This window comes from Pyxicephalus adspersus, chromosome 9 (assembly GCF_032062135.1).
Source record: "Pyxicephalus adspersus chromosome 9, UCB_Pads_2.0, whole genome shotgun sequence".
Classification (NCBI taxonomy): domain Eukaryota; kingdom Metazoa; phylum Chordata; class Amphibia; order Anura; family Pyxicephalidae; genus Pyxicephalus; species Pyxicephalus adspersus.
Window position 1 is genome coordinate 11,492,964 of NC_092866.1, and position 27,203 is coordinate 11,520,166.

General features: G+C 38.9%; 2 protein-coding genes across 2 annotated transcripts; both read left to right on the forward strand.

Moving 5' to 3' along the window:
• Nucleotides 1-3,052: 3,052 nt before the first annotated feature.
• On the forward strand, nt 3,053-17,592 carry TERF2 (telomeric repeat binding factor 2). The gene is made up of 10 exons (XM_072422577.1): nt 3,053-3,290; nt 5,234-5,329; nt 8,781-8,911; nt 9,869-9,955; nt 11,269-11,415; nt 12,043-12,317; nt 13,571-13,969; nt 14,727-14,803; nt 15,333-15,388; nt 16,633-17,592. The coding sequence occupies exons 1-10, from the start codon at nt 3,068-3,070 to the stop codon at nt 16,789-16,791; spliced, it is 1,650 nt and encodes a 549-aa protein (XP_072278678.1). The 5' UTR covers nt 3,053-3,067; the 3' UTR covers nt 16,792-17,592.
• Nucleotides 17,593-19,244: 1,652 nt separating this feature from the next.
• Nucleotides 19,245-25,280, forward strand: TMED6 (transmembrane p24 trafficking protein 6). Its single transcript, XM_072422404.1, has 4 exons — nt 19,245-19,920; nt 22,292-22,418; nt 23,474-23,625; nt 24,772-25,280. The coding sequence occupies exons 1-4, from the start codon at nt 19,639-19,641 to the stop codon at nt 25,003-25,005; spliced, it is 795 nt and encodes a 264-aa protein (XP_072278505.1). The 5' UTR covers nt 19,245-19,638; the 3' UTR covers nt 25,006-25,280.
• Nucleotides 25,281-27,203: the final 1,923 nt, after the last annotated feature.

Consider the following 27,203-nt stretch of genomic DNA (forward strand, 5'->3'; position numbering starts at 1 on the left):
GGATGCAGAGAGTTGCAAAAAGAGCTGATTCTGAAAGATGTTTCATATTTAACTACATCCTTCAAGAACACTAACCTGTCCTTACCATGAAACACCTTGTTGGATGTTTTTGCCCCATGGGCCTTCCCTGCCGGTGATGCATTTCACCAAATAAATCAGTACGATATACTACTGCAGTGTGCCTCCACCTTACTAACTTGCGAGAACCCTAAAAAACTTTCCACCCCTGCTATAATTACTTTATCCACAGTAAATTAGTATAGTGATCAGTAGAAAGAATGTCTCTTACAATGTTGGTCAATGGGAAGAATGTTACCCTTTCAGATAGCCAAAAAGATCAATGGTGTCACTTTACCTGTCCTGAGAGGCATAAATTGCTTATTGCTCCAGGAACCTCTGGAGGAACCCTGGTTAAGAAACACTGTAATACTGTGAAAGTTCAGAGCTCTAATCCAACTATGATAAAAAATAAGTCTCGTGTGACTTAAATCGTGACATTTATTGAACATTCAATTACTGCCAATCTAGGTCACTCAGGAAAATTTATTCTAAATGATGCCCATCTATTATAGGTTCAACGTGATGAAGGTAGCGATATTCAGTAATCACAACCAAGATTTTATCTTATGGCTCCTTGTGTATTGCACCTTGCTCTCAGTGCCTTCATTGGCTCTCACTCCCAAAAGAATATAATACAAAATCATCCCTGATCAAACAATTTTATTGTAGTGATCCTTGTTATGGTAATGCCTGTTGGTGCACTGCGGTGCTATTTATCATGGATGTACTTCTACATTGCAGTGCCTGTGAGGTTCTGCTAAAAACGTGCATGCAGCGAGTTAGGGATCTCATTCAAATGAATAGGTTGCTTTACCACAACTTAATTGGCAGCACAATACATCCAACTTACCAGATAGGTAGATGGAAGCAACTGTACAATAGACTAGTAAAGGGGTCAGCAACCTTTACTATCAAAAGAGCCATTTTGCCTCCTCTTCCACTAAAGAAAAATAGTCTGGAGCCGCAAAACATAACACAGTTTATATCACTGGTAGATTTTTTTCATTAGAACACCGGATAGGGAATCCCCCTCCTCGGCAGTGTCTTGGGAGGAAGGGGATCCCCCATCAGAGATCTCCCAGCGGTAGCCGAAGGGAGCCACAACAAGGAGGCTGAAGAGCCGCAGGTTGCAGACCCCTGGACTAGTAAGTATTAGTAAAGTTTTTTGCAGGATTCATGTATTTATGTATGTTGAATTTCAACTACAACATTACAACAATTAAGGCAAAAAAATTCTCTCTCTTGGATATATTTATGTATGTGACTTTGTTCTTTAGCATCAAGGAAGCCATAAAGTGTTATGTATCTGTATTGGCTTCTCCTTTATCCAGGTTTTCAAGAAACCTGGATAAAGGCTATCCAAGAATGAGCACCGCCTGCTATCTCCTCCTTAGTATGCCATTAAAAATCTAACCCAAGCTGAAAATAATCAATACTTTCTTTCTTGTTTTCAGGACTTCTCTCTGGAATTTCCATACTTGTTTCCTATGATAGTCCCTAACACTCAAAATAAAAACGTCTTCAGAACCCACTTTTTCTGTCCCACAGCACCTGTCTGTTACTCACTCTCCTTTACATTAGGTGGCTATGCCTGTTTAAAATAGAACCATGGTAAGGCTATAAACATTGACACGTTTTAATATACCTAATATACCTCATAACCTTATCACACGCACGGCTCCAAGACTTTTCTAGAGCTGCTCTGACTCTCTGGAATAGTCTTTCTCGTCCCACTCAAAACCTACTTTTTCAAACTTGCCTACCCATCTTCTTCTGTCTTTTGAAATCCTCACTAATTCCCACCTATTGTGTAATACTTCCCTCACCTTCTAGATAGTAAGCTCTTTGGGGCAGGGTCCTCTCCTCCCCCTGTGTCACTGTCTGTATCTGTTTGTCATTTGCAACACCTTTTTAATGTACAGCGCAATAACTTTAATGTACAGAGTAATATGTTGGCACTATATAAATCCTGTTTATTAATAATATTAATAAAAATCATAATCATAATTAGGATAGGGATTCTGTTCCAACGCAAATTACAGGGTCAATGGTCTTTTCTCCCTGCACTACCAAACCCCCCTTCTGTTTAAAGAAATCATCTGTGCAGAAACTTACACTTCTAGGAGTGTCAATCTTCTGTGCCCCCCTGTACAACACAATAGACTCTCCCACTGCTAGACACTATACTGTTGAGTACAGGGGTGGTGGGAGAAACCACAGGTTCAGCAGGGGACACCCTTTATCTTCCAGAAAGGTTAGTTTCATAGAAGACGAGTGGAAAATTTGATTTCGAAGACAAGAAAGACGTTTACTGTAGTCTTTCACAGGAACATCTTTTTGGTCAGTTTAAATTATTATTAATTGGGCAGCACATTGGCAATGGTTGGCACCAAAGCCTTTGCAGTGCTGGGTCCAAGGTTTGAATCTTGGCCAGGACATTATCTGCATGGAGTTTTCAGGTTTTCCCAATGTTTGGGTGGGTTTCCTCCCACATTCCAAAAACAAGCAGTTAGGTTAATTGTCTTCCCCCCAAAATTGACCTTAGACTGTATTAAAGACATATGATAATGGTGGGGACATTATATTATGAACGACTTTGAGGGACAGCTAGTGACATGACTTTGTACAGTGCTTTGTAATATGTTGGTGCTATATAAATACTGATCACTACTGATAAATATTATTCACCTAGGGCAATATGGGTTTTACTTACGGGACCACAGGCACACTTTCAAATTACACTAATATATATATATATATATATATATATATATATATATATATATACACAGTTTATATATTTTAATTGCACATAATTGCAATGGGAAACTGTAAAAATCAGTACAGAAATAGGATAGAAAACATGGACACCAGGCTACTATGGCTAATAAACATAACTTTATTCATTAAATTTTGCAAAAAGAAACCTATTATCTATAATCAAAGCCATTCCATAACACAATCTATCAATATCACAGCCTTGATATCTCCATCCGCCCTTCCAATCATGGCGCCACTGTGGCGACGTCATGTGACCGGAAGTGTAGCAGGCAACACTCCAGCTTACTATACACAGCGGAGTAGAATGGCGGCATTTGAGGAGAGCGATGTGTGGGCTTTGGAGCCCGTGGTGAACCAGTGGGTCCTGGACTATTTTTTCCACCTCTCTGTGCTAGCCTTTAGAAGCGGTCGCCATGACGACTTCGCGGAGCTCCGGGATATCGTATCAGGTGACTGCAGGAGGGTAACAGAGGAACTTCAGTGGAGGGGGCGGGGCCTTACTTTGCAGGATTCCCTCTCAGGAACTGCTGGGTGTGCTGGTACTTGTAGTGCCTCGGAAGGCTTTTTCCTGCAGGAAATGAATTTATAACAACCTGCTAAATAGTTCTCTGAACTTTAAATAGCACCTGTCAAACAACTTCAATATAAGGATATAAATGAAGTGAATGGTACTGTCACCACTCTAATTCATCATAAGCCTTGTGCCATGGCAGCCTTGTGTCTGGTAAAAGGCTGTAAATGCCCAGTTCTGCATTGTAATCACATGCTCATGTGCCATGGGTCACTACATGGGAAATGCACATGTGCAGCAGCACACAGTATTACATTACCATTAAAGTGATGCATTTATTTATCAAATTGGTACCAAGGCAGGAGTCGAATATTTTCAGTCTATTGCAGGGCCCTTTATGTTCTTATGTCACACATTATGATGTATTTCCCTAAAGCAGCCTCCATTGCCTACTAATGTATCTGCCTGTCAGGGTGCAATACAGGGAACATGTCTGTCCTACTGCTCTCACTGGTTCCTTCTGACCTCCACACCACTACAGATAGTTACATACGAGATAGGGGCTGTAGGTTTGTTCTTAAGTTGAATTTGTATGTAAGTCGGAACAGGTACATTGTTTTAATAAATACAATTAGGACCGATGTTTGTCTCAACATATTATTAGGCAGCGTGGTGTCAGTTATTATATAAAATCCTCACTGTGAGCTAATCACAAACAAAGCAAAAAAAAAAAACTTCATGGAGCCTAGACGTTCATTAACTTCTGGAGCAAGCTGTGATTTGATATGCACAAAGAAACAACTGCAGAGTTTGTCTTGGTCATTAAAGAGTTATAAGATGTAGCAGAGAGCTCGGTCCCCTAAGATCACCCACAATCTCAGCTGTGTTTAGCAAAATATTTCTTCTGTAAGTCATGCAAACAACCCTCCTCCCCCCATCAAGCCTCCATCCTGCACACAGCGAGCAGGGAAGTCCGTTCGTATCTAGGAGTCATCTGTATGTCAGATGTCTTTAACTTGGTACCTTACCTGTCCTTGTATTCTTTGGAAGTTGGCAGAAGGAATCAATGAGCTTTGTGGGGGAGACAGGCTGAGCCACTGACCTTTTCAGAGGACACAAGATTGACATGCTTGTGTCAGTTTCCTGGAAGAGTTCATAGGGCATGCTTTAAAGGAATGCTGGCAGAATAACACCTGTGCGGTGTGAGATTGGGTGACGTGCCAAGAAGATCGAGGAAGAAGAAGGAAGTGAAGAATGGAAATGGCAGCGCCCGATGCTTCTGTAGTGGTGTAAGGAAGAGGAGTTCAAGGATGACTCGGAACCGGATCGCGGGAGGAACCAGCGCCATCGAGGGATCAGCAGGAATAAAGGTAAGTGTAATTTTTTTGTTTTCAGTTTAGTTCCCTTTTAAATTGACCTGAGAGTTGCTTATTGATCAAGGAACCTCTGGGGGATTCCTGGTTAAGCAACTCTGACAGCTTACGTTTACAGTGACCCTGGGCTTTGCACATGCAAACAATATCTCTTACCTTTCTCACTGATTTATTTGGAAGCAAAGTAAGAAAATCATCCCAGCTGCTTTTTCATAGGTTACACATCATTTATAGGAACAGGGTGGGAGATGTGTAACCTTTGAAAAATCTCCCACCCCTATGGTATAGCACAGTCATGTGAGTGGAAGGGGGAATGAGTTACATTCTTTTTTTTTTTTTTTCTCCCAGTATTTGTCTTCGCTATTGGGGCTGGATTGCGTGAGGAAGATCAAAGGAATAATTACATTGATTTCTTTGTTCTGCATTTTTTTCTTAGTATTGTGTTTTATGAAAAATATTATATTACCTTACTTTTAAAACATTTCATATTTTTATGCTTTATTCAAAGTTTTGATCCAACGTCCCTTCAAGTTAATGGAAAAGAACACACAGGTCCTGCGCATTTTGCAGTGTCTTTCCCGCATTGAAGAAGGGGATGATCCAGGTAAGTAATAGGGCAGATTCTCATCTGTAAGCATTCTATTTGCCTGTTGCAGCCAGGTATTTCCTCTTCTGCATCTGCTGCAGCAAAATACCAGGTATAGCCTTGTGACCGAGTTTTCAAGGAGGGATAACTTTACTACAGGTGCAGCCTACTTGCATAAAATTTGACCTGTCACTTTACATATATAGGAGCAGTTAGGTACTAGGTGCCTTTGTTCTAATGTAGACAGCAGTTGGTGCCTACTCCTTATTTATACAGTGTAAAAACATGGGAGCCAGAATACAAAGAAGAAGAGATCAGTTTTTTTAGGCTAATCACTATGTATATTATAATAATTCACAGAAAATGAAAAATATTTGTATTGTATCACCCTAGACCCTAAGCTCTTATTACTTCCCACCACTACATATCTCCCATCCTATTGTGTGTAAATTCCCCCACCTACTAGAGTATAAGCTCTTCGGAGCAGGGTCCTCTCCTCCTGTACCACTGTCTGTATTGGTCTATCATTTGCAACCCCTATTAAATGTACAGCGCTGCGTAATATGTTGGCACTATAAAAAACCTTTTTAATAATATTAATAATATTGGGGCTTGAAAAGTCATATTTCTAAATAAAGTTTTCCTATCCATACTAAATACAGATATCCATCATTATGTAAAATCATGGTTTGCAGAATATGGAAATGCATTTTGCAGACAGGACAGTAATCTCAAAGCCCGACACTTTTTACTCTTAGGCTCCCTTAGGGGTGGAGACCGTGACAAGATTGTTAGCCATGTTGGATGGTCAAAAGGAAGAGTGAAAGTTTGTTTAATGCGGTGACTATGCAGGGAATCTATATGGTATTTGAGAATTACCTGATTGGTATAATCAAAAGTTTTCTAATACAATAAATAGGGGGGGAAGGTTATGATAATGAAATCCTTGATAGTATTGGAGTATACAGATGGCTTATTCCACTGACCCTGTCACTTTGCTTATTCAGGTCACAGATAGAGTTCCTCCTATTCCTGTACCACCTAATTCTCTTCCAAAAATTCCTCCCCTAACATCCCCTTCCTAATTCGCAGGCCACACAAAATACTTGAAGGTATGGGGAAGGATTAAAACTCCTTCTTTATCATACCTAGTGGCCGATCGCTAAGCCCTGGCACTGTTACTGGTTGGAGGAGAGGAGTGATGTCACAACTTAATTTAAACTATGAGAGAATATATTAATATATAACTTAATGTATAACTGAATAACTCAATATAACTGTCATTCTTTTATTATGGCTGTTCCCCAGAGTGTGGGATGTTTATTCAAACCTTCACCTATGTTGTGGTTCCATCTTTTGACTCCTTGTATCACTATTGGATGCAGCATTGATGTAGCTGTTGGGGGATGAAACCATATTCTGTGGTGGGGTACATAGACATCAGGCATTCCTGAAAGTAACAAATGCTGATGGAGGCTGGGACAAGGCAAAAAAAATTAGGTTAGTGGAGAGGTGAGAAGCTTCTCTTTTGCTGGGAGCAGCCATTTTTCATTATTTTAAAGCAACAGATGGGTTCCATTTAAAGTGACCCAGTCACTTTGGCCTCAGTGGGAAAGTCCACTGGGTCTCTTTAAATCTGGGTGTAAATGAAATGTGTGGTCTGTATAGACAGGTTTAGACCAGCCTTGGGCTTAGGCAACCCCCCTTGGGCTCAGGCAACCCCCCTTGGGCTCAGGCAACCCCCCTTGGGCTCCTGGCCACTAGTGCTTTGGCAGCTGTTTAGACACTTAAGCTATAGTACTGGTTGTGAAAAAAACAGTGTCTGCACATTTGACAGCTAGAGATAGTTAGTGTTACTGTACCACTTACTGCCACCCCCATTTATACTCTATGCAGCTGCCATGGGGTGAAGCTAGAGTAGCTTCTCCCCCAAGGCAGCAGTTGACTGGCGTGGGGAAGCAGTAACCGCACATGCAACCACAGCATAGCCTATGACTTCGGTGTTTAACAAAGAATTTTTTTTTAACCGAGTGGGAAGAAATTGTAGGTGGGTGGCACCCCCTGTATAGTAACCCAACTCTTTAGTAACCACCCAAAAATAGCCGGAGGGTTACTAAAAGGTGCCGGGTGGTGCGCCCAGGTAAACGGGACTGGGTAGAACACCTGAGTATATAAGTATTGAAGAGAGAGCAAGGACAGGCTTTGATAGGCAGGGTTGTGTGATAACATATAAAAGGATTTAAAAGAACCAAGCTAGACTAATTGCCAACATAGACATTCTGGATTCTAAACAATATTACCACATACAGATTTATATCCACGCAGTGAACGCTACATATTCGTGTTCACAAATACACACGAGTGCTCATGAAAACAAAGGCTTGTCTCAAATCCTGACGCGTTTTGCCCAAAGGCTTCCTCAGGGGCTTATAGAGAGACACAATACTGAGTAAAGTATAGTAGTGGTTCACCAGTAGAAAGAGCATAGGAGTAGATTGGAGTGGTGTATTGGGTATTCAGATGTCGGGTGGTAAAAGGTTCTTAGGGGTTGGCTTCAGGATCCCTCCAAGTGTAATAAAGAATTTGTATTAATATTTCAGTAGGTATTCCATGGGGTCACTTATGGAGGTGAAAAAGATGTAATTATCCTTCAGGTGAAGTTCCCCAATTCAGTTGTTTAGGGTCATAGAAAAGAGATTTTCTGGGAGGTTGGTGTATAGTGGGAATGGTGGGACGCCAGCAGCCAGCCTCAAGAGGCCTCTTAATTACAACGTTTTTCATCTTATAAATGACCCCATGGAATACCTACTGAAATATTGATACAAATATGCTCTTTCTGCTACTATACTTTACTCAAGAGAATCTCTTCTCCATGACCTTCAGTAACTGAATTACCACCCAACATTTGAATACCCAATACACCACTCCAATCTAATCCTATGCTCTTTCTACTGGTGAACCACTACTATACTTTACTCAATATTGTGTCTCCCTGTAATCCCCTGAGGAAGCCTTCAGGCGAAACGCATCGGGAAATTAGACAAGCCTTTGTTTTGATGAGCACGTGCACGTGTTTGATGAACACGTATATGTAGCGTTCACTGAGTAGATATAAATCTGTTTGTGGTATTATTGTTTAGAATCCAGAAGGTCTATGTTGGCAATAGGTCTACCTTGGTTCTAATAAAACCTTTTATATGTTATCACATAACCCTGCCTATCAAAGCCTGTCCTTGCTCTCTCCTTATTACTTATAATATAGGCTAGGCAATACTATTCCCCATTGGAAAACAGCAAACTTTCTCTTGCAAATCCTCATCCCTAACTTGTACTTTAAGTATACAAAATCTTTTTTCTTTTTTTTTTTCTCTTTTAGCTGTTTATCGAATACCAGTGAGTTTTGTGTTAGGATTGTAAAGTTCCCTCACACTTAGAAAAGCTTTTGTGATTTTTTTTCTTATTCCTCAAGATTGCACCTTTGATCAGGAGAGCAGTGAGACTCCTCTTGAATCAGCTGTTGAGGTTCTGAAAATAGTGAACAGCGAGATGACAGTGGATGAAGATGTCATGAAAACCAATATGCAAATGTTAAAAGAGGCGGTGAGTTTTGTATAATTGCACTTTTTTTTTTTTTTTCACAACATACGTGCCATAAGGAGGTGGGGTTGCAAATGACACTAGCAAGGTTTACAAAATGTATTTCATAAAGTACAAGAAAATTTAAGCTGCACTCCAGGCAGATGTAAGGACAAAGAACAAATTTATGCAGCTCTCTATTCATTTATAGAACATTAGATTTATTTTTATATGAAAGACATGTAAGTATTCCAATTTAACCCAGAAGAAAGTGTCTATGACTGAGACAGTCAGACAGCTAGCATTTCCAGAAAGTCAGAAAAGGCAGCCTCTATTGTTAATTTTAAGCTTTAGGCACCAAGGCTATTATCCTCATCCTAACTCTACTGCCTAATGCATTACTGACCCATGCATTATTATTATTTATTTTAATATTATTATTATTAATAATAATATTGACACTGGAGGAGGAGAGGACCCAAAGAGAAGAGAGCAGCTAGAGGGGTATTTTTCTATCAGGTCAAAAAGGTAAGTGGGACAAGAACTGTGGAGGGATTTGAAGGCAAAGCACAGAAGCTTGAATTTGGTTCTCGGAAGAGAACTTCGAGAAGAGAGGCGGCAGAAGAGGAGTGGTGGGAGGAGTGGATAAGTCTGGCTGCAGCATTCATAATAGATTGTAGAGGAGAGAGTCGGGATGATGGAATACCTGAGAGGAGGATGTTACAGTGGCACGGTACAGACGAGATGAATGATGCGAAATAAAGAGTAAACCCAAAAACATCATTATCCATATCCATAGAGAAGCATTGTTGTTATCCAATGACTTGCCCACTGACAGAGAGCATAGGCAGTTGAATGGCTATAACAGCTCCTTCAGTGGTAACAGACCAAATAGGAGAAGTTTTATGTTGTGGTTTACATGTGTTTTAAAGTGGGTCTAAATGCAACCGTTTTTGAGGTGAATATTTCTGTTGTCCGCAGGCTGTGGTAGCGTGTATAAAAAAGAAACAGTTTGGTAAAGCCAGTAATATTATGAAGAAATATATTTCAAGTAGCAATGAAACCAAGGTAAGTAGTTTGACTCTAACTCTTTCTAAAAGGATTGTCACACTAGCAGCCTTGTAGAAGTGATTTGTACAAGCTACAAATATTTTTTCTTTTCTCTGTTGATTTGTATTGATATAGGGAGTTGCTTCTGAATTGGTTTCAGTTCTCATCCATGCAGTGACTAATCTTCAATATAAAATGATTATCAACAGCCGCAGTGGATATCCAGTGATTTTACAGCTAGATTCACATTATGCAAAAAGTCACCAATTCTTGACCTTTCCGTGACACAGACGCCCAGTGATTGCTGCAAAAAGTGATTCTGGAGCTGCCACACTTTCCTTGTGGTACACGCTTCTAAGGAAGTAGTTCAAGTTCCAATATACATTTCCAGTTTTCCGAACTTTCAGTGCCTTTAATTTTTTTTTTTTTTGCCATTTCTGGTTGAAAACAAATACCGAACTTACAGTTCCAATATCTAGAGCTCAGACGAGTTGATAAACATACAGAAACCTCATCCAGACCTGTCTATAAATACAGAACCCCCTATCCAAAATCTGACTGGTCCACATACATACAAAGCCTACATTCAAACCCCCAGACCAATACATTTACATAGAAAATCCATTCTAGATCTCATATAGGACCATGTACTTACCGATCCCCTCTCCATACCTCAAAGCAGTGTTGACAAGTCTTGCAACAGTTACATACTTTGAGGCAGTTTGGATTGAAGGGTTCCTCACCATCTGCCGAACACAAAAGTTGTTTTAAGTATAATTGTGGCAGTAAATACTGGCTAGATGATAACCCTCCGTGCTAAGTAATAAATATGTATCCATATACAAAATACAGTAAAGTTCCTCTAATGCCATTGTGCACTTGCACTACAGATGACCATATGTCTAAATCACAAATCTGGAAAATGTATGCATGAATTAAAAGTCCAAACTTTAGCAAGCAACAGCATCACAGCCATGAAATAGTGACAATTATTTGTAGCCTTCATATTGCTCATGACAGGTTTCCTCTAACAATAAAATGTTTCTTCTGCCAGCATAGGTAAACAGTGCCAGTGTTCTGCCTTATTACAAGGTTGCAGCAGAGTAGCTGGTAGTGGAATTTAAGAAATCTTGTAATCATACACCAATTAATGACATTTTGTTTTAGTCCTATACCCCATTAAATGGTTTCTATACACCCAAGGGATATGAATATCCCTAATTATGAAATTTTGCACTGGGCATACTTTGATTCTATTAGTAGAAGGGTTTTTTTTTCTTTTAATCTTTGCTCTAAATATGCTTTAGGATATAAATTACTAATTTTTACAGAAACTTCGGGGAGAGCTCCAATATATAATCTCAAAGAAGAACTGCAACCATCCCTTGATCGCAAACTTTTCTTTGACAAGTATTAAGGAGAAGATGTACCAAATGTTTGAGGAGCCGATTAAGCAGATTCCATGCTTCCTGATGACTGTAAGTACATGCTGAAATAAAGAGAAACTGTCAGTATAATATTATTTTTAGTTACTTAAAACCGGCTCTCTGATGTGTACGTTGTAAAAGAACTGTACAGTGTACAGAAGACCGGCGTCTCTGCTTCAGTCTTTAGAGCTTCATCCTTGTCTTGTGTAGCAATCCTTTTGCTCCTTCCTCGATCTATGTCTTGCAAGCTGTTAGTCATCCTTTCACTGACACGCACTGCACACTCACAGTGCTGCAGATTGGCTCTTTACAATGCTCCTCACTTAATAACCAGGTCATTGGAACGGAACCTGGTCATTAAGAGAGGATTATCTGTATATATATTTTTTTATTTTTTTTTTATTTTAGGGAAACTATCTTACCTAGAAGCTATTTTTCCATTTAGAGCCTCCATTTTATACAATACCTTAAACACAAACAGTTAAAAAGACATCACATCTAGAATATGTATTTTTGCAAAAGAACAGGTTGGATTGCTTATAATCAGTGTAGCTAGTTGTGCTGTCTGGCATGGAAACCTGTATAACAAACTTGTTACTGAAAAGGTTAGCTTTTACTAGCAGTTCTTACTAATTCTGTTCATAAAAAGTTTAATACATATTTATGTGTGTTTTTAAGCTTGCTCAGAAAAACAACCCAGAGATGCAGAAAAGCAACCCAGAAATTCAGAAAAACAACCCAGAGATCCAGAAAAGCAACCAAGAGTTTCCGAAAAACAACCCAGAGATCCAGAAAAGCAACCCAGAGTTAAACAAAATTCCCAGTGAAGCCCATGTTTCAGACACAGAAGCTCAGCAGAGGGTGGAAGAACCCCCCACTAAGGATACCCCACGTGCATCAAAGTATTTCAAAAATTCCCAGCAAAAGAAAGCCAAGACACCGACTAAAGTAAGGTGGGTATGATATGCAATCTAGTGCTTAAAGTTATTCTATTACAACCCTTGACATGATTTTTATTTTATTTTTTTAAACATAGCATTTAATCCACAATAATTATTTTCCTACTGCCTGTTCCAGTCCTCATTCTGCTGCAGTTTCAGCACTGCCTGAATATTCTTCTACATCTGACTCAAATACATTTTTGTGTGTAGCAATAGGATAAAGATCGGTGGCACATGTAAGGGAAAGAATAGGTGTTGATTGTCTTTTACAGGCTCAACTTTATTTATTTTCTCATTAACATAGTAAATGTAGGATGAAAACATTCTAATTAAATATCGATTTTAGAAATAAATATAATAATTTAAATATTACCACAGTTTGTCATTATTCTAACCCCAGTTTAGACTGGGGTTTGCTTCCTTAGCTAGCCACTTGTTCATAGTTTTGAAAAGAATGACCTATGACATATCCAAAAACTGTGAAAAAAAAACTATTTTTATTATATTTGTATTAAAATGAACTAATAGTGTGTGAGAAAGCCTTGTTATATTAAAATTGAAGTAAAGTTCTAAATTGTGATCAGGCAGGGCTTTATTGCAGAAAGGTACCTTCTGCCATACTTCTTCTTACCTACCTGAACTAAATGAACCAGTTGCCAGAACTAAATTAATTCCTGCACTAGAGTTGCTTCAGCCTGTCAAATCAAGAAGGCCAAAGATCACAACAAGGAAAAGAAGAAAGAAGATGCCCCGCAATGGAATGAAGACAGGTAAGTATAAGAGGGTTTACACTTTAAAGCAGAATTTTTTCCCCACTTTATTTTGGAGCTGCATGTGCACAAATCAGGACTCTGAACCCAGAAAAAAGCAATAGAATACCAAGTTCTATAAAAAAAAAAAAACTGGAATAATACCTTGCCATGAGACCTGGCAATGTATCCACTCTTTGGTATACATTAGCCCTTATTTATTTTACTATCAATATGTCCACCATTTTTGGGGCTGTGGGTCTTTGTAACAAAAAGGTTCAACTGGCTTATTTCCAGTTCCAATGCAGCTAGTTTTTTCTGATCATTCACAGAGATCCATGGCAAGCAAATAAAAGGTAAAATGTGGGACTTGGCCACACCACCAGAAGAAGTATTTTGGTGATTCAGGTGGGGAATTGGAACAGGCCAGCCTAAAGTACCTTCTTAGGTCTGCTAAAAGAAGGCACTGGTTTCTTCTAGGTACTAACCCTGTGTAAACAATAATTCATTTCTCAGGTCAGAAACAGACCATGGGACAGCATATAGCCTTTCTGCCATTAAATCCCAATGGGCATCACTTTGTGAAGATCAGGACATAGAGGCAAAATTTAAGGAACTTTGCGAGTCATCATTCTGTGAACAACCTACCTCTTCTCAAACTCACTCTGTGGAAACATTGAAGACTATGGGGCCTCCTGATTGCACCCCTAGAAAGGATTTGCCATCTTCCAAGGAGCCTGCACAGTCCAGTCCTTCAATATCTCTTCACCAACTGGTCATGGAGCCTGACAGTCAGCTGGACAACGAGATTGAAGAGGAGAGACCAAGCAAAGCTCCTACCCTACAAGAGCAGAGCACAAACACAACTGTGCGAAGATTGTTCAATTCACCTACTGTAAACTTGAAGCGAAAACAGTAAGTCCCTTCATAATCTTTGTAGAAAATAACATGATGCCATTTTTTTGCCTAATGATAAGTTCAGTGGCTGACACTTTTGTGCCCACTTGGGAACTATGGCACTTTTCGGTATCTACTTTAGCCAGTTGGAATAAAAAACTTGAAACTAAACTCAATGGAAGCGGTGACTTACACAAATATATTATGAGCTCTTTACCTTCTAAAATGATTTACCTTTTTGTCCATATAGCCTTTCTCTGCTGCAGTTTCCATGCCTTCTCCCCACTCTGATAATGGACAGTGAATGGGGAAGAGAATGAGATGAGAATAGGGAAAGGTGATCAGTTTTCTAGTTAGTTTCTATCTTCCCAAACAGGAAGTTAGAACTGCAATGGATTATTGGCGGGTCAACATCTATTCTAAGTGACATAAAACAAAAGAAATCACTTGTTTTGTAGTATTTATTTAAAGATTGTTTTATAACTCTTTGTAAACCATTTTCACTTGTGTGAATTGCCCTTAAATTCATCATTGTGGAGATTAAAGAGTAAGTTTGGACATTTTAAATACATTTCTCACATCAAATCTTTTAGAAATGATTAATGAAAGAACAGTCCCGAATTGCACATTTTTAAAGTATACTGAAGTGTGCTATGTAATTGTGCAGCAGCCATACTGTTGCAGACCCCCTACGACTTCTCATTTTACTGTATTTGTTTTCTGGTTATGCCTTGTTCTTGGTAACTGCTAACTGTATAACCTGATGTCTTTGCAGTGATTCTCCTAGCAAATCCAGCACAGTGGAAGAACAGGACACCTGGAGCGAGGAGGATGAACTATTTAAATCAAAAAGTAAGTTAGGCATCATTTACAAAAAAAAATTAAAATACAGGAATAAAACCTAATATATTTTTAGGATTTCTTGAATTAACAAACAGCAGTAGGATACAGTTTTAGGTTATTCTCACTTAGAAAGAGCTATTAAGTAATAAATAGAGAGAAATGGGTCATCTGTTTTATGGAGAAATGCTTCAGTTTCTCTCTAGAGCTGGACGTGATCAAAACCATATTTGAATACATGAATTGTGTTTAGGAGGAGCCAACAGTTCTTTGATAGAAAGAGAATATAAGTGAATAACAGCACATATATCTATTTCTTACAGATGAAGATGCATCAGCATTGGTGGTTAAAGTCTTATAAATTGCTATTCTTACCTGGTTTTCTTTAAAAGTGTATATATATAGTTTTGGTATTTGGGGTATAGTTTTTACTATACGAAAAGGGGTATGGGGCAGAAATTGGACACATTTTTGTCCAGCATAGTGTCTTTTGTCAGGATGACACAACTGTACTTAATGGAAATGTTCTCATTTTTCATAGATCAGAGAGGTTCAAGAGTCGGCAACAACACAACCACGAATGGAAATAAAAAACAGGTAAGCCGAACTGTAAGCATTTGCTGTGCTACAGACACTTATAGAAAGAATGCAGTCTGCAAACACTTCTCACACCTTCTCTAATCCCTCTTTATTGGCATGACCAGGAATGTTACCATTTTGCTGACCGGTGCCAGTCTGTGGGCATACTAAGGGACCTGTTTGTAGCTGGGAGTGTATATCGTATTCTGTTGTAAACAGCAGTAAGTCTTGTATCTTGAGTTCTGACCGTGTAGTTATCTCTGCATCAGCTGAGGACCGTTACATGTTCCTCCCACTAATGTGTGTTCTTCAACACATCACTGACTGCACCACTGGCCAGTAATGACTTTGGGACATAGAAAAGGTTTAATTTCCTGATTATCATTGTGGTATTTGGGATAACATTAATTCCTGATCTCCCATTAAATGTAAAGGGCTTTGTTTGAAAATATAACAGATCAGGGTCATAAATTTCCCCTTTTCAGATATTTGTTGATCTGAAAGCCAGCATCCTTCCTGACCCTCTAGTTTACAACACCCATTGTCAAAGTTGGAGTTTTGTGTCCACAGATGTCATACAACTCAGATAATGCTAGTAGAGTGGCCCCAGATTGAACTCTGAACTGTATTCTGCAACCCATTTAATATTAATCTTTATATTTCCAAAATATCATTGTCTAATGTGTTGGGCAAGGAGTAACAGAGTGGTTAACCTTGCCCCGTGACGGCCGTTCTTAGCCTGCTGGTGCGTGGACTGTTGCTGAGCGTGCTGGAAAGTCGCAGGGTGTGGGCCGGGAGGGCAATCGCCACAGTCATGACCAATTCACGCGTCTTGCATAGATGAATGAAGGTTACAATAGGGCAGTCTTTGACCGAACCTTCAATGTGCCTTTAATTTAATAAAAAACACACTTGTATGGGTTTTAGCTAGTTACATCTGTGTTGTGGTGCTCTAAAATGAACCTGTGATTTTTATTTAAAACACGTGTCCGTGCACCTTATCAAAACATATCAACCATTGTTGGGCTGTTACTGAAATTCACAGGTCATGTGCACTCATACTATAATGTGTCAGAATTCCTTATCTGCATTCTTGTTCTGGATTGTATTAAAGCCATAATAGAGCAATGGGCATTTTCAAAAGGAGATTCCAGCAATGGAAAATTCCCAATAAAGAAGGTGCAATTATACCTAATACATTGTGTTGTTTGCATAGATACTAAAGTATTATAACCTTGACATCTACTTTTGTTGTCTTCCAGAAATGGACTGTAGAGGAAACAGAGTGGATTAAACTCGGAGTAAAGGAACTGGGTGAAGGCAACTGGGCAAAAATTCTCAAGAGATTCCCTTTCCATAACCGGACTAGTGTAATGATAAAGGACAGATGGCGGACAATGAAAAAACTCTCTCTTGTGTAATACATATCAGCCAATTCCTACTTTAACTTTATGGTGTCATTTTGTAAAGGAGAAAGACATATCAGAGGTATTACATGCTGAAGCCAACGAGATCTTCACTTGCCTTTTCCCATTGTTATTGGATTTTAGGAACAACAGCTTCAGTTTGAACATTATATATTTCAGTTGTGTTGGGACTTGATGTCCTTTAACACTAGGCGCCTGTGTGCTGGATACACATCCTGGTGCGTCATACTTCAGTCCATTCTTTGTCTGCGGGTCATAGCTGATGTGCATATCGGGACAACATTTGCAATCCATCAGAAATACATTTCGGACTCCTGTATTTTGTCTTTCAGGGCATGATGACAGCATACCATGCAGTAAAACTAACCCTACAAAAAAAGAACATTTTTTGTCCCTAAACTCCACATTTTGTGCCAAAATTGGACCCAGTGAAGCCATATTGTTAGGAATATGGAAGCTGCTGTTGCAAACTTCCTTTTCATGTTGCTTGTTCCTGGACTTTCATCATTATACCTACTGTTTGAGTTACTGACTTGAAAAAAGAATTTATATATTGAATATACCAAACCCTGATATGGATGTGTTTGTTCAGGTCAGCTGTCCCCCCCCCCCCCCCCAATAGTGCAGGATACATTAAGATGATGGCTCCATGCACTGTCCATAATAAGTCAACACGGTCACCCGTATTTTTATCCTGACTACCTTGATACACTGCCCACTATGTAATTTTGTAAAGAAAACATTTTTATTAACATTATTTTTCTGTTTTTTTAAAAACTAAATGTCCATTTATTACTGTCTTGTCCTTTTTTAATGCATCAGTTGTTTGATATTCAGTAAACTGTAGGAGTTTATTGTACAGATATAGATTGGCTTGCATGGTTTCTATGGCTGTTTACATGGTTTGCTCTACACCTCTGAGTATTTTGTGGTTTTGAATTAGGTCTAGCAGAAGTGTGTTTTTCCTATTACAGATCCATGACTTCCAGATGTATCAGGTGTTTCCTAGAGCTACCGAGTGGGACTAAAGCCTGAAACATTTTATGATTTCATACTATACAAATGGCCTCTCTCTTGTATTTTAAACACATAGCAACCTTGTTTGGCATTTTCTCAAGTCCAGTGGGTTGTTAGTTGAAAATTTCTCTCCAAATGGAGGATGCTAGTACTAAGAATGGTTGAGGGAGACAAGTGGGGGATGTCAGTTCCTGAAATTATAGTGAGGGGGCCACAGGTGTGGTATATAAGTACAATAAAGAACCCTGGTTAAGCTCAATAGAGCAAGATGTAGCAGACAACAGCCCAGCTCCAGGAGATATTAAGAAAGAATACTCTATAATTTAGACCAGCAATCCCCAGTCTTGTTTGCACCAAAGACCAAGAGGTAAGGCATCTGTCCTCATCTGCAGCCTTCACTGTGTCAGGAAGGATCTCTTATGCCTGTCGTTTTGTTCAATCGTGCAAGCTAGCTTATGTGATTGGCTGAATGAAATGACAAGAGAGGGGACACAAATCCTTCCTATCATAGTGAAGACTGCAGCCCTGTTTGGCACAGCCAGGTATTGGTCCATAGCCTGGAGATTGGTAAGCCTCAATTATTATACATTATTTTTGTAGCACAAACCTATTACAAAGCACTTTACAAAGTCCATAGTCATGTCACTAGCTGTCCCTCAAAGGGGCTCACAATCTAATGTCCCTACCATAGACATGTCATTAACACATTCTAAGGTCAGTTTGGTGTGAAGTCAATTACACTAAGTGCATGTTTTTGGAATGTGGAAGGAAACCACAGTACCCAGAAAAAAAACCCACTGGGGGAACCTGCAAACTCCATGCAGATAGTGTCCTGGCCAAGATTTGAATCTGCTACCCAGTGCTGCAAAGACCAGAATTCTAACCTCTGAGTCACCGTACTTCATATATGAATTGGATAATATTTGCTTATTTCAGAGGTCAGCTTTAAACTTTCACAAGTAAAAAATAAAATCCAATTGTTTAAAAAAAAAAATTACAGTAATAAAGGTTTGTATCTTGCTGTTCCCTTAGAACCCCACCCCACCTTTAACTAATCAGCAAGATATCACTGCCTGAAGTGGGCTTTCAACTGCACTCATAATTCATTTCTAAGGAGAGTTTGTACTCTGCCTGATTATGAAGCATTCATTCTTCAAAAGAATTAATGTAGAATGCAGAAAAAATGGGGTGCCACTCCAGGGGCTATGCCATGCCATGATATCCTGAGCTTATAGAAAGGAAGCTAAATAAAATGACTTATAAGTGAATACGTCATTTAGCAAAGCAGGGACAAGGTAGGTACTAGAGATGGATGTTTTTTTTTCTCATATCTGCTTGTTTATTTAATTTTTCAGTTCTGCTATAAAAAATAGTTGGAAAGTACTACCTGGCATCTGTACCTGTCGTTGAAATTCATGGGATGCTCCAAGACCACTTGCAAGCTGCCCAGAAGCTGCATTAAAAATACATGTGTGTCTGGGCCATTTCTGGGATTTTAGTATATAGCTTTGAACTTTTTTTGGCAGCGGTTTGGCCCCTTAGTTAGCTAAGCCTGGTGTATCATAATCTTGTGCCATTTTTGCATGCCATTTCTCAGGGTTGGGTTCGTGCCTGTGCCGTGTCCTGAAATGGCCTGCTTTATCCTTCATCAACAAAGATCTTTCATGGCACCAGATATTTTAATGAACGAAAATTAAAACATTTTGAAGATGGCCATTACCATAACAAAGCTTCCATGAGTTTGTAGTAAATGCATTTGCATATACTTTATAATGCCCATGTCCTGCAGCTACATATACAGCCTTTATTCTGAATGTTGGCTCTATGAGGGGTTTGGCCAGGTTAATCATTGCTGAGGTGGCTTTGGGATCCAGCAGTCAGTCTCTCCCAGTACCTGCACACATCATGCTCCTTGCAGCATTCCTCCTGCTGTCCCTTTTTGTCCAAGGCTCGCCACAGAAAACCGAGCCTTTGAGCAGTGCCAACTCCCAGCCCTTATTCCGGGGAGCTGACCGCTATGACTTTGCCATCTTGGTAGGACCCGCTGGTACAGAATGCTTCTATCACTTTGCACACCAAGATGGCTATTTCTACTTTGGATATGAGGTAGGTTAATGTCTCTAGTACTTTATATTTAACACTATCCTGAAACATCTAATTTTTCTTCTAAAATAGGTAAGTAGACTATCACTGAATACCAATTTTTATTGCTGCAAGAAATACAGTGCAACATCTGCTACTGTCCATATTTTTTTTTATAGTACTATTATTATTAAAGAGGATTTATATAGCTCCAACATATTACGCAGCACTGTGCAATAAATTGGGATTGCAAATGACAGACTTACAGACAGTGACACAGGAGGAGAGGACCCTGCCCCAAAGAGCTTACAATTTAGGATACCATTTACTATAGTTTTTTTTATCATTCCACCCTATGAACTTATGATGGTGTGACCTACAAACAGGTGTGCTTACCCATGTGCTCCAGTCCATGCTCCCAGGTACTTTGTCCAGTTCGAGGCACTGCCAATTTACCACTAGAGTTACACTTTTTGGCAAGGCACTTGCACCCGGTCGTTGCCTAAGCGGGAATGTGTTTCAAGCAAGATCATGAACATAGAGCCCCGGGGGCACCGGACCAACATACACATGGTTTCCTTGGGGTGGCCCATAGACTCTCCCTGTTGTTTAAAGGAGCTAGCTCAGAATTGACCTCTTGTTCATATACCCAATTGGAGGGATTAATATTAATAAACAGGATTTATATAGCGCCAACAAATTACGCAGCGCTGTACATTAAATAGAGGTTACAAATGACAGACAGATACAGACAGTGACACAGGAGGAGGAGAGGACCCTGCCCTGAAGAGCTTACAATCCAGGAGGGGATGGAAAATACAGCTCTGTAAAGCTATGTATGTTTATACCTTTTTAATTTTGTAGGACATCTCCAGTGAACCCCTATTTTATACTTTAGGATTACCATACAAAAGATTAAGTGCAGAGACCTGCATTTGACATATATTTGTCACATTGCATCAATTTTATTTTCTTGCAGCATTTATAGATCTGGTTAAAAAACCTTGGATCTCTATTAATAATCTCCCCCCTCCCTTCCAATAGTGAAGGAGCAATGAGAAATAAGACGCTTCCCTGTGTCTTGTCATTTCTTAACCACCATGTTGCCCCATTCATGTGAATGCTCTCAGCTTTGTCACAATGCGGCTTTGTAAAAAGTACAGCAATCCAAATCAACAAAGTGGATCTACTTTTTCAGAGTATGCCATAATATGCTGGTTGCTATCAATTATTTTACCCTACATTGTTTGCATGTTTGATTGTAATATTCCAAGCTTGTAGCATTTATCAGTGTCTAAATTAATGGTCTTGTCCTCTATCGCAAGGCAAAACCCTTTTCATTGTGCTGACGATGAAATAACTGGAAACACAACATCTGCTGCCAACCCAAAGTTTTCTCAACAGCTCTTTATCACCTGCACCAAGGTGACCTCCTCCTCCTGCATCCAAAGAGAGCCGTGTCCTGCAACAAAGAACTAATACAGGCTTGTTAGAAATACAGGCATGGGACTCAGCTTTCATTAAAGAGGTTTCTTTATCACCAGGGCTAAAAAAAATGTTTACAACTATTTCAAATGTTATCTCTTTTCTTATGAAGCAGATGAGCCTCCTGACTACATATTGGATGTAAAAGAAAAGCAAACTGAGTGCACTGGACTGTGAAGATAAATTCATTTTAATGAGGAAAAATGCTAGTTAAAAATATGTTTAAAGTACTGACTTGATTAGAGCAGACAAACAACAGAAGCTTTCAGATACCTTGTAAGGGAGATGTCTGGGCTTTTCTACCTTTAGGGAGTACTTCATCCCAGCTGAGCTTGTTTTTAGATTGTGATTAGATTATTACTAGGTACAGAGGGCCTGATTAAAGCTCTTCAAGGCTGGAGAGGATGTACTTTCATTGGTAAACCTGGGCGATCCAGCAAACCTGGAACGGATGTGGTCCAGAACTGAATATATATATATATCATGCAATGTCAAACAATCCTTTAACCAACTGCTTCACAAAAAATGTATGTGTTCCTCAAATTCTTTGTAAAACAATTGGTAAAGGATTGTTTGACATTGGATGATTCATATATATGTATGTATATGTGTGTATACGGTATATATAATACAGTGTGTTTTTTATCTTGTCTAGTGTGTTTGTCCTAATAAAGTGATTGATTTTACTTTAATATTGTACCTTAAATCTCCCACTGATATATATAGTGTTATAATAGAGGGATGTGGTACTGTACATAGATCCAGTATCTCTGTGGTTGCACTGTTAATCAAATATACAAGGATATAAAATAGGATGGTGCTACTTTCATATAGGATGATGATCATGAAGCATACTTGTGTATGATGCTAGTTAGAATCATTTTCCTCATTGTGTTCTTGTTTTCTGCAGGTACAATGGTCATCTGGAATCATGCAGGATAGGAAGGTGTCTGCTTCGGTCCATAACCCACAGGGATTTATGATTGAGACATCTAAGGATGAACGTGGACAAATCAACTTTCAGACCAAGGACACTGGTAAAAAAACTTTCCTTTTACATAGACATGAAATTAATCTGAACATGCATAACTTGTGCCTGATGAAACTCAAAGCAACTTTATTATTGTGTGTGTGGTATACAGCTGCAGAATGGGTTTGCTTTTTTTTTTTTTATCATATCTATGCACCTTGTAGATGCAGACAAAACAACAAGACAACAAAGCGTTCAGGGCCATGCAGGACTCTTTTATATATATATATATATATATATATATATATATATATATATATATACACATACACACAAATATTATACGTACCTTGTACGTATAGTATACGTTACCTGGTAATAAATATGAGCATATAATAATGCTAGCTGTAGACCTTAAGCTGTACTGCACCCAAAACAAATTTTTTGTGTATACATTAGATAAAACAGCTTAACACATATCAAATCCCCCCCCCCCCTCCATCCTGTTCTGTGACAACAGGATAAGTCATTGGGGTAATAGAAGATACCAGGACAAAAAGTCACTGGCAGATTTGGGGTTTAATGTATAATTGTGGGATTGCACAGGAAAAAAAAATCATCCATGGTTTATTCCGGGGTTCTGGAGTCTTTTCCTCTGCAGTAATGACAACCGATTGCCTTTTTTTTATTTATCACAGACATTAATATTACAAAACTCCTGCTGTGATCTGGGGCTGTCTACTCTGTGCTTCATCATGTATGTTTGGGTGATCCACAAACACTCTCAGCCTTTAGTGAAGTTAGTCCAGTGTCTGATATTTACTATGTATGACTTATACTACTTACACTGGATAATTGTCATCCGAGACAAAAGATTACATTCATGCAAACTCTGGTGTGTGTATAGTGGTCCTCAGTTGTTGGCAGATATTGCCATCTGGGGATGACCGTCTCTTTCTATGGTGGAGGATGCAGCACAGTGCCTTTTTCTTGTCCCCTCTCTCTCCATGTTCATTCAACTGTCATGGGAAACGAGCACAGAAATCTAGTGTACATACCTTTATAAACCTAATATATTACCCCGGACACACTTTCTCTCTAGTAAATTGTCTATTTTCTTAGGATTCTATCAGCTGTGTGTTAATAACTGGCAGAACCACTTTGGCTCAGTCCAGGTGTACCTAAACTTTGGGGTATTTTATGACGGTCAAGGATCAGAGCATGGACATGAAAATGAAAATCGGAAGCTAAATGACACAGTAGCTGCCATTGAGGTGAGTGATTCCTATCCTGGTCTACAGGAGTGTTTAAGGCTATTCATTCTTACCATAAGATATGTGCATAGAATACATTTTGTGCAAGACACATTATTATTAATAATATTAATAATAATAAACAATATTTATATAGTGCCAACATGTTATGCAGTGCTGTACAATAAAAGTCTTCCTTGTGTAATCTTCCATCTTGGATGTGATGCCAATGCACTCAGAACTGTCACTTTCTGAAGGTTGGGGAATTGACTCTTCTGGAGTAGTCTGATTTTTTACATTGTATATAGATAAAACTGCCAACTTTTTTTTATTGGTCACAGACTCTTTAAAGGAAATCTAGTCATTTGTGGTGTTTGGCATTTTTTAATACTGGCTACCATTATGCTGACCTTGATTTAGTATTAGCTAACCCAAGACAAGTAAGTGGATAAGGACTTTTCATTTAATGCTGGAGGCTCATTTACAGTGTAATGCTGTGTGCAGCAATGCACAATATTGTGGTAATTAAGCTGTAGAGTGTTGGAGCTAAATAAAAAAACAAGCAGTTGCACCCATTATTATAAGGTAGCTGAATGCCTGAAAACAATCAACCGCCTCATATATATATGGTTATAATTAATGAGAGGGGCCAATCTCAGCATATTTTGAAAGCATACATGAGGCCGGTGATCCAGCTTTCTTATAACCATGGGCCTAATGGTTTAAGTGATTTATCACTTGGCCGGCTTATTCAATATGAATGGGCTACAAAGTATGAAAATAAAGTGTGGCCCACAATGTGTAGCTTGTAGTGGTACTTTTAACAAGCGTAATAGTTATTACTGTAATGGCTTTGTGTGTTCAGGCCCTTACTTTCCTGATACTCAGATTTGTTCTGGGTAAGTACTAAAGTATATATATAATTAAATGTAACTAGCATTTTCAGGAGGTCAGCATGAATTTATTTCTCGATCTCAGATTTACTTGAAATGGAAGGTTTAGATTTTATTTAACTTATTGAAATGAGAAAAGTTTATAAATACCTTTTATTCCTTTATACCTGGTGGATATTAAATACTGCATTTAAATATTTCAGTTTATAATCTGAAAGCATGGTCAAAACAAAGATGGATTCTAAGGCACATGATGTACAATTTTCTTTTCCAGGCAAGCTCTCATGTTGTGTTAGGCCGCGTCCTGCACATGTGGCGGTATTATAACTTTGCACGCATGAGAAGAGGCTCCGACTACTACAGATTGATGTCCAACTACCACTATGTCAACTGGTGGTCGGCCGGTACCAGCATCCTTATTGTGGTCTCGGGTGTCCTGCAGCTTTACTTCCTGAAGCGTCTGTTCAATGTCAAGACCACCACAGAGACACAGAAGCCACGGTGCTGACCGGATACAATGATGCACTGATTTACTACCAAACTTGGTAACACAGATCTTACCCAAAGAAACTTTCAGAGCCAAATGTATATTGAAGGTTATTTTTTACCTTTCTGTCATTTAAAATGTCTTTTCTCATTTAGATTCTATTTGCTGCACAATATTTTGCAACCCCTCATCCCTCTACACAGTCTAATTGTCATCAGCCATGTTCACGTTCACTGGACCTGTATATCTGTCTCATCAATCACAATAAAAAAAGTGATGCCATAATTAACCTTTAATCTGCTGTTAACGTTTACTTTTTCTATGAAACCTGGCAAACATGAAAATACCTATTAACATTCAAGGAATGTCAATTTTTTAGAAGCTCAAGCATTCCACTGGGGAACGCATTTTGTTGTGGAGTTAGATCACTTACACTAGTTTTTTTACTAATTTTTGGGTGGTTTGCTATCACATCCAGTTTTTACGATACAGGGTACCCTTCATTTTTGTCAAAAAACACAAATTTTACATACAATGAAAAATTAATGAGATAATAAATTGAATGTATTGTTTTTTTAAATTTCTTGTTACTCTATGACTGTAATTTTCAAATGTTTTACTGTAAAAAAAAAAAAAAAAATCAGGTAAGTGGTTAAAGTAAAAATTTACCCTTATTGCTTTTCTCACGAACGCTGTTGTCCCACATGCACAGATAACAGGGATACTTGGTGTACCTGCGTTGCTGACCAAGAAGGAAGCATAACATTTTAAGGTCAACACAAATGACCCAATTGTGTTGGTGATATTGCAACAACTCAATAACTCTCTTTCTGTCTGTATATCCTTCACAAAGGGAAACTGAATGGCCAATTGGGACTGACCCAAAAATAATGCCATTGTGAAGGAGGACACACTTTAAGGTCCGCTTTAAGCTATCGTTGAATAGTCTCCATTCGGTTGAGTTATAGATTGGAATTCCCAATTCCACCATTAAACCAGGTATGTTATGGCAATACACAAAGCCACTATCAGTTCTAAAGTACTGCAGAAATGCAATTTCTCTGGTTCAAAAGGACGATACCTTTGTTCCTTTTTCAAGTAAGTTTTTCTCACGCAGTCTTGATGCTAGGAGTTCTGAAGCCTTCTTCGATAATCCTAAATCACTCTACTCATGCTGATCAAACCCCTTACAGAGTCCTCTTCAATTTCAAACTCTTCATCATTGTTGTCACCTAGTTCATCACCATACTCATGTTCTTCAAGAGAGGGTAGTGTAACGAAAACTGGCACTGGGATTTCATCTGAATGAGCCACTGGGCGTATAGCTGATGGTAGACTAGGATACTCTGTTACATTTATTTTTCTTGTTATATCCTGAAGTTTTCATTATACAAAAGTAACCGTCACTGAAATGATCTCCTGGCTCTCACCAAACCATAGGTATACCAAATGGCATCTTATCACGTGTTCCCTTTGTTCACATCCCTAAATCCACGACACCCTGCACACCTTATGAGGGGCCCAAGACTTATCTTGATCACCAAGTTTACTTTGAAATATGCCAAATAGGCTTGCTCTACAAATGTGCTGATGTTTGCCCTTAGACTGGGAATGGTGAAACTGCCACAGATATAACAAAATGAATCAGGGTTGTTTAGGCACTTACGACTAGAAACAGCAGAGCCAGACATGATCTGAAAAAAAGGAAATATGTGTGCAAGTAGAAAAATAAATTTTGCTTATTCACTACGTAGAGCAGCACACAACCTCTGACTACACTTGTATGTCTTGTATGTAAATGAATAGCCTGGACAAATCTGCGCTACAGTAATTACATTAATATAAGCGGTAGAGAAAAAAACCTGACGTGATAGAAGAAAGCTAACTGCACTTTCAGAATCAGCATACCTATTTTGGTATAAATAAACTTAAAAATTGAAGTCAACAAAAAAATTGTTCCCCAGTGTTATTGATGCCTTTGCTGGTAATGAGGCGTCTCAGTCTTCATAGCAGGATTTCAGTACCCCTCGAGGCATCTGTGTGTTTCCTATAAAATACATTTATTTGGGGCTCTATTTATAAAACAGGGAATCTGACAGACTTCCAGGTCCATGTGCTTTAATGGCAGTAATTTATTTCCATGAAGGAATGTCAGATTCTGTTTTTTAAATAGAGCCCTTGATATTCAGAGGATTTCTTGCACAGCCACGCTGACAGAG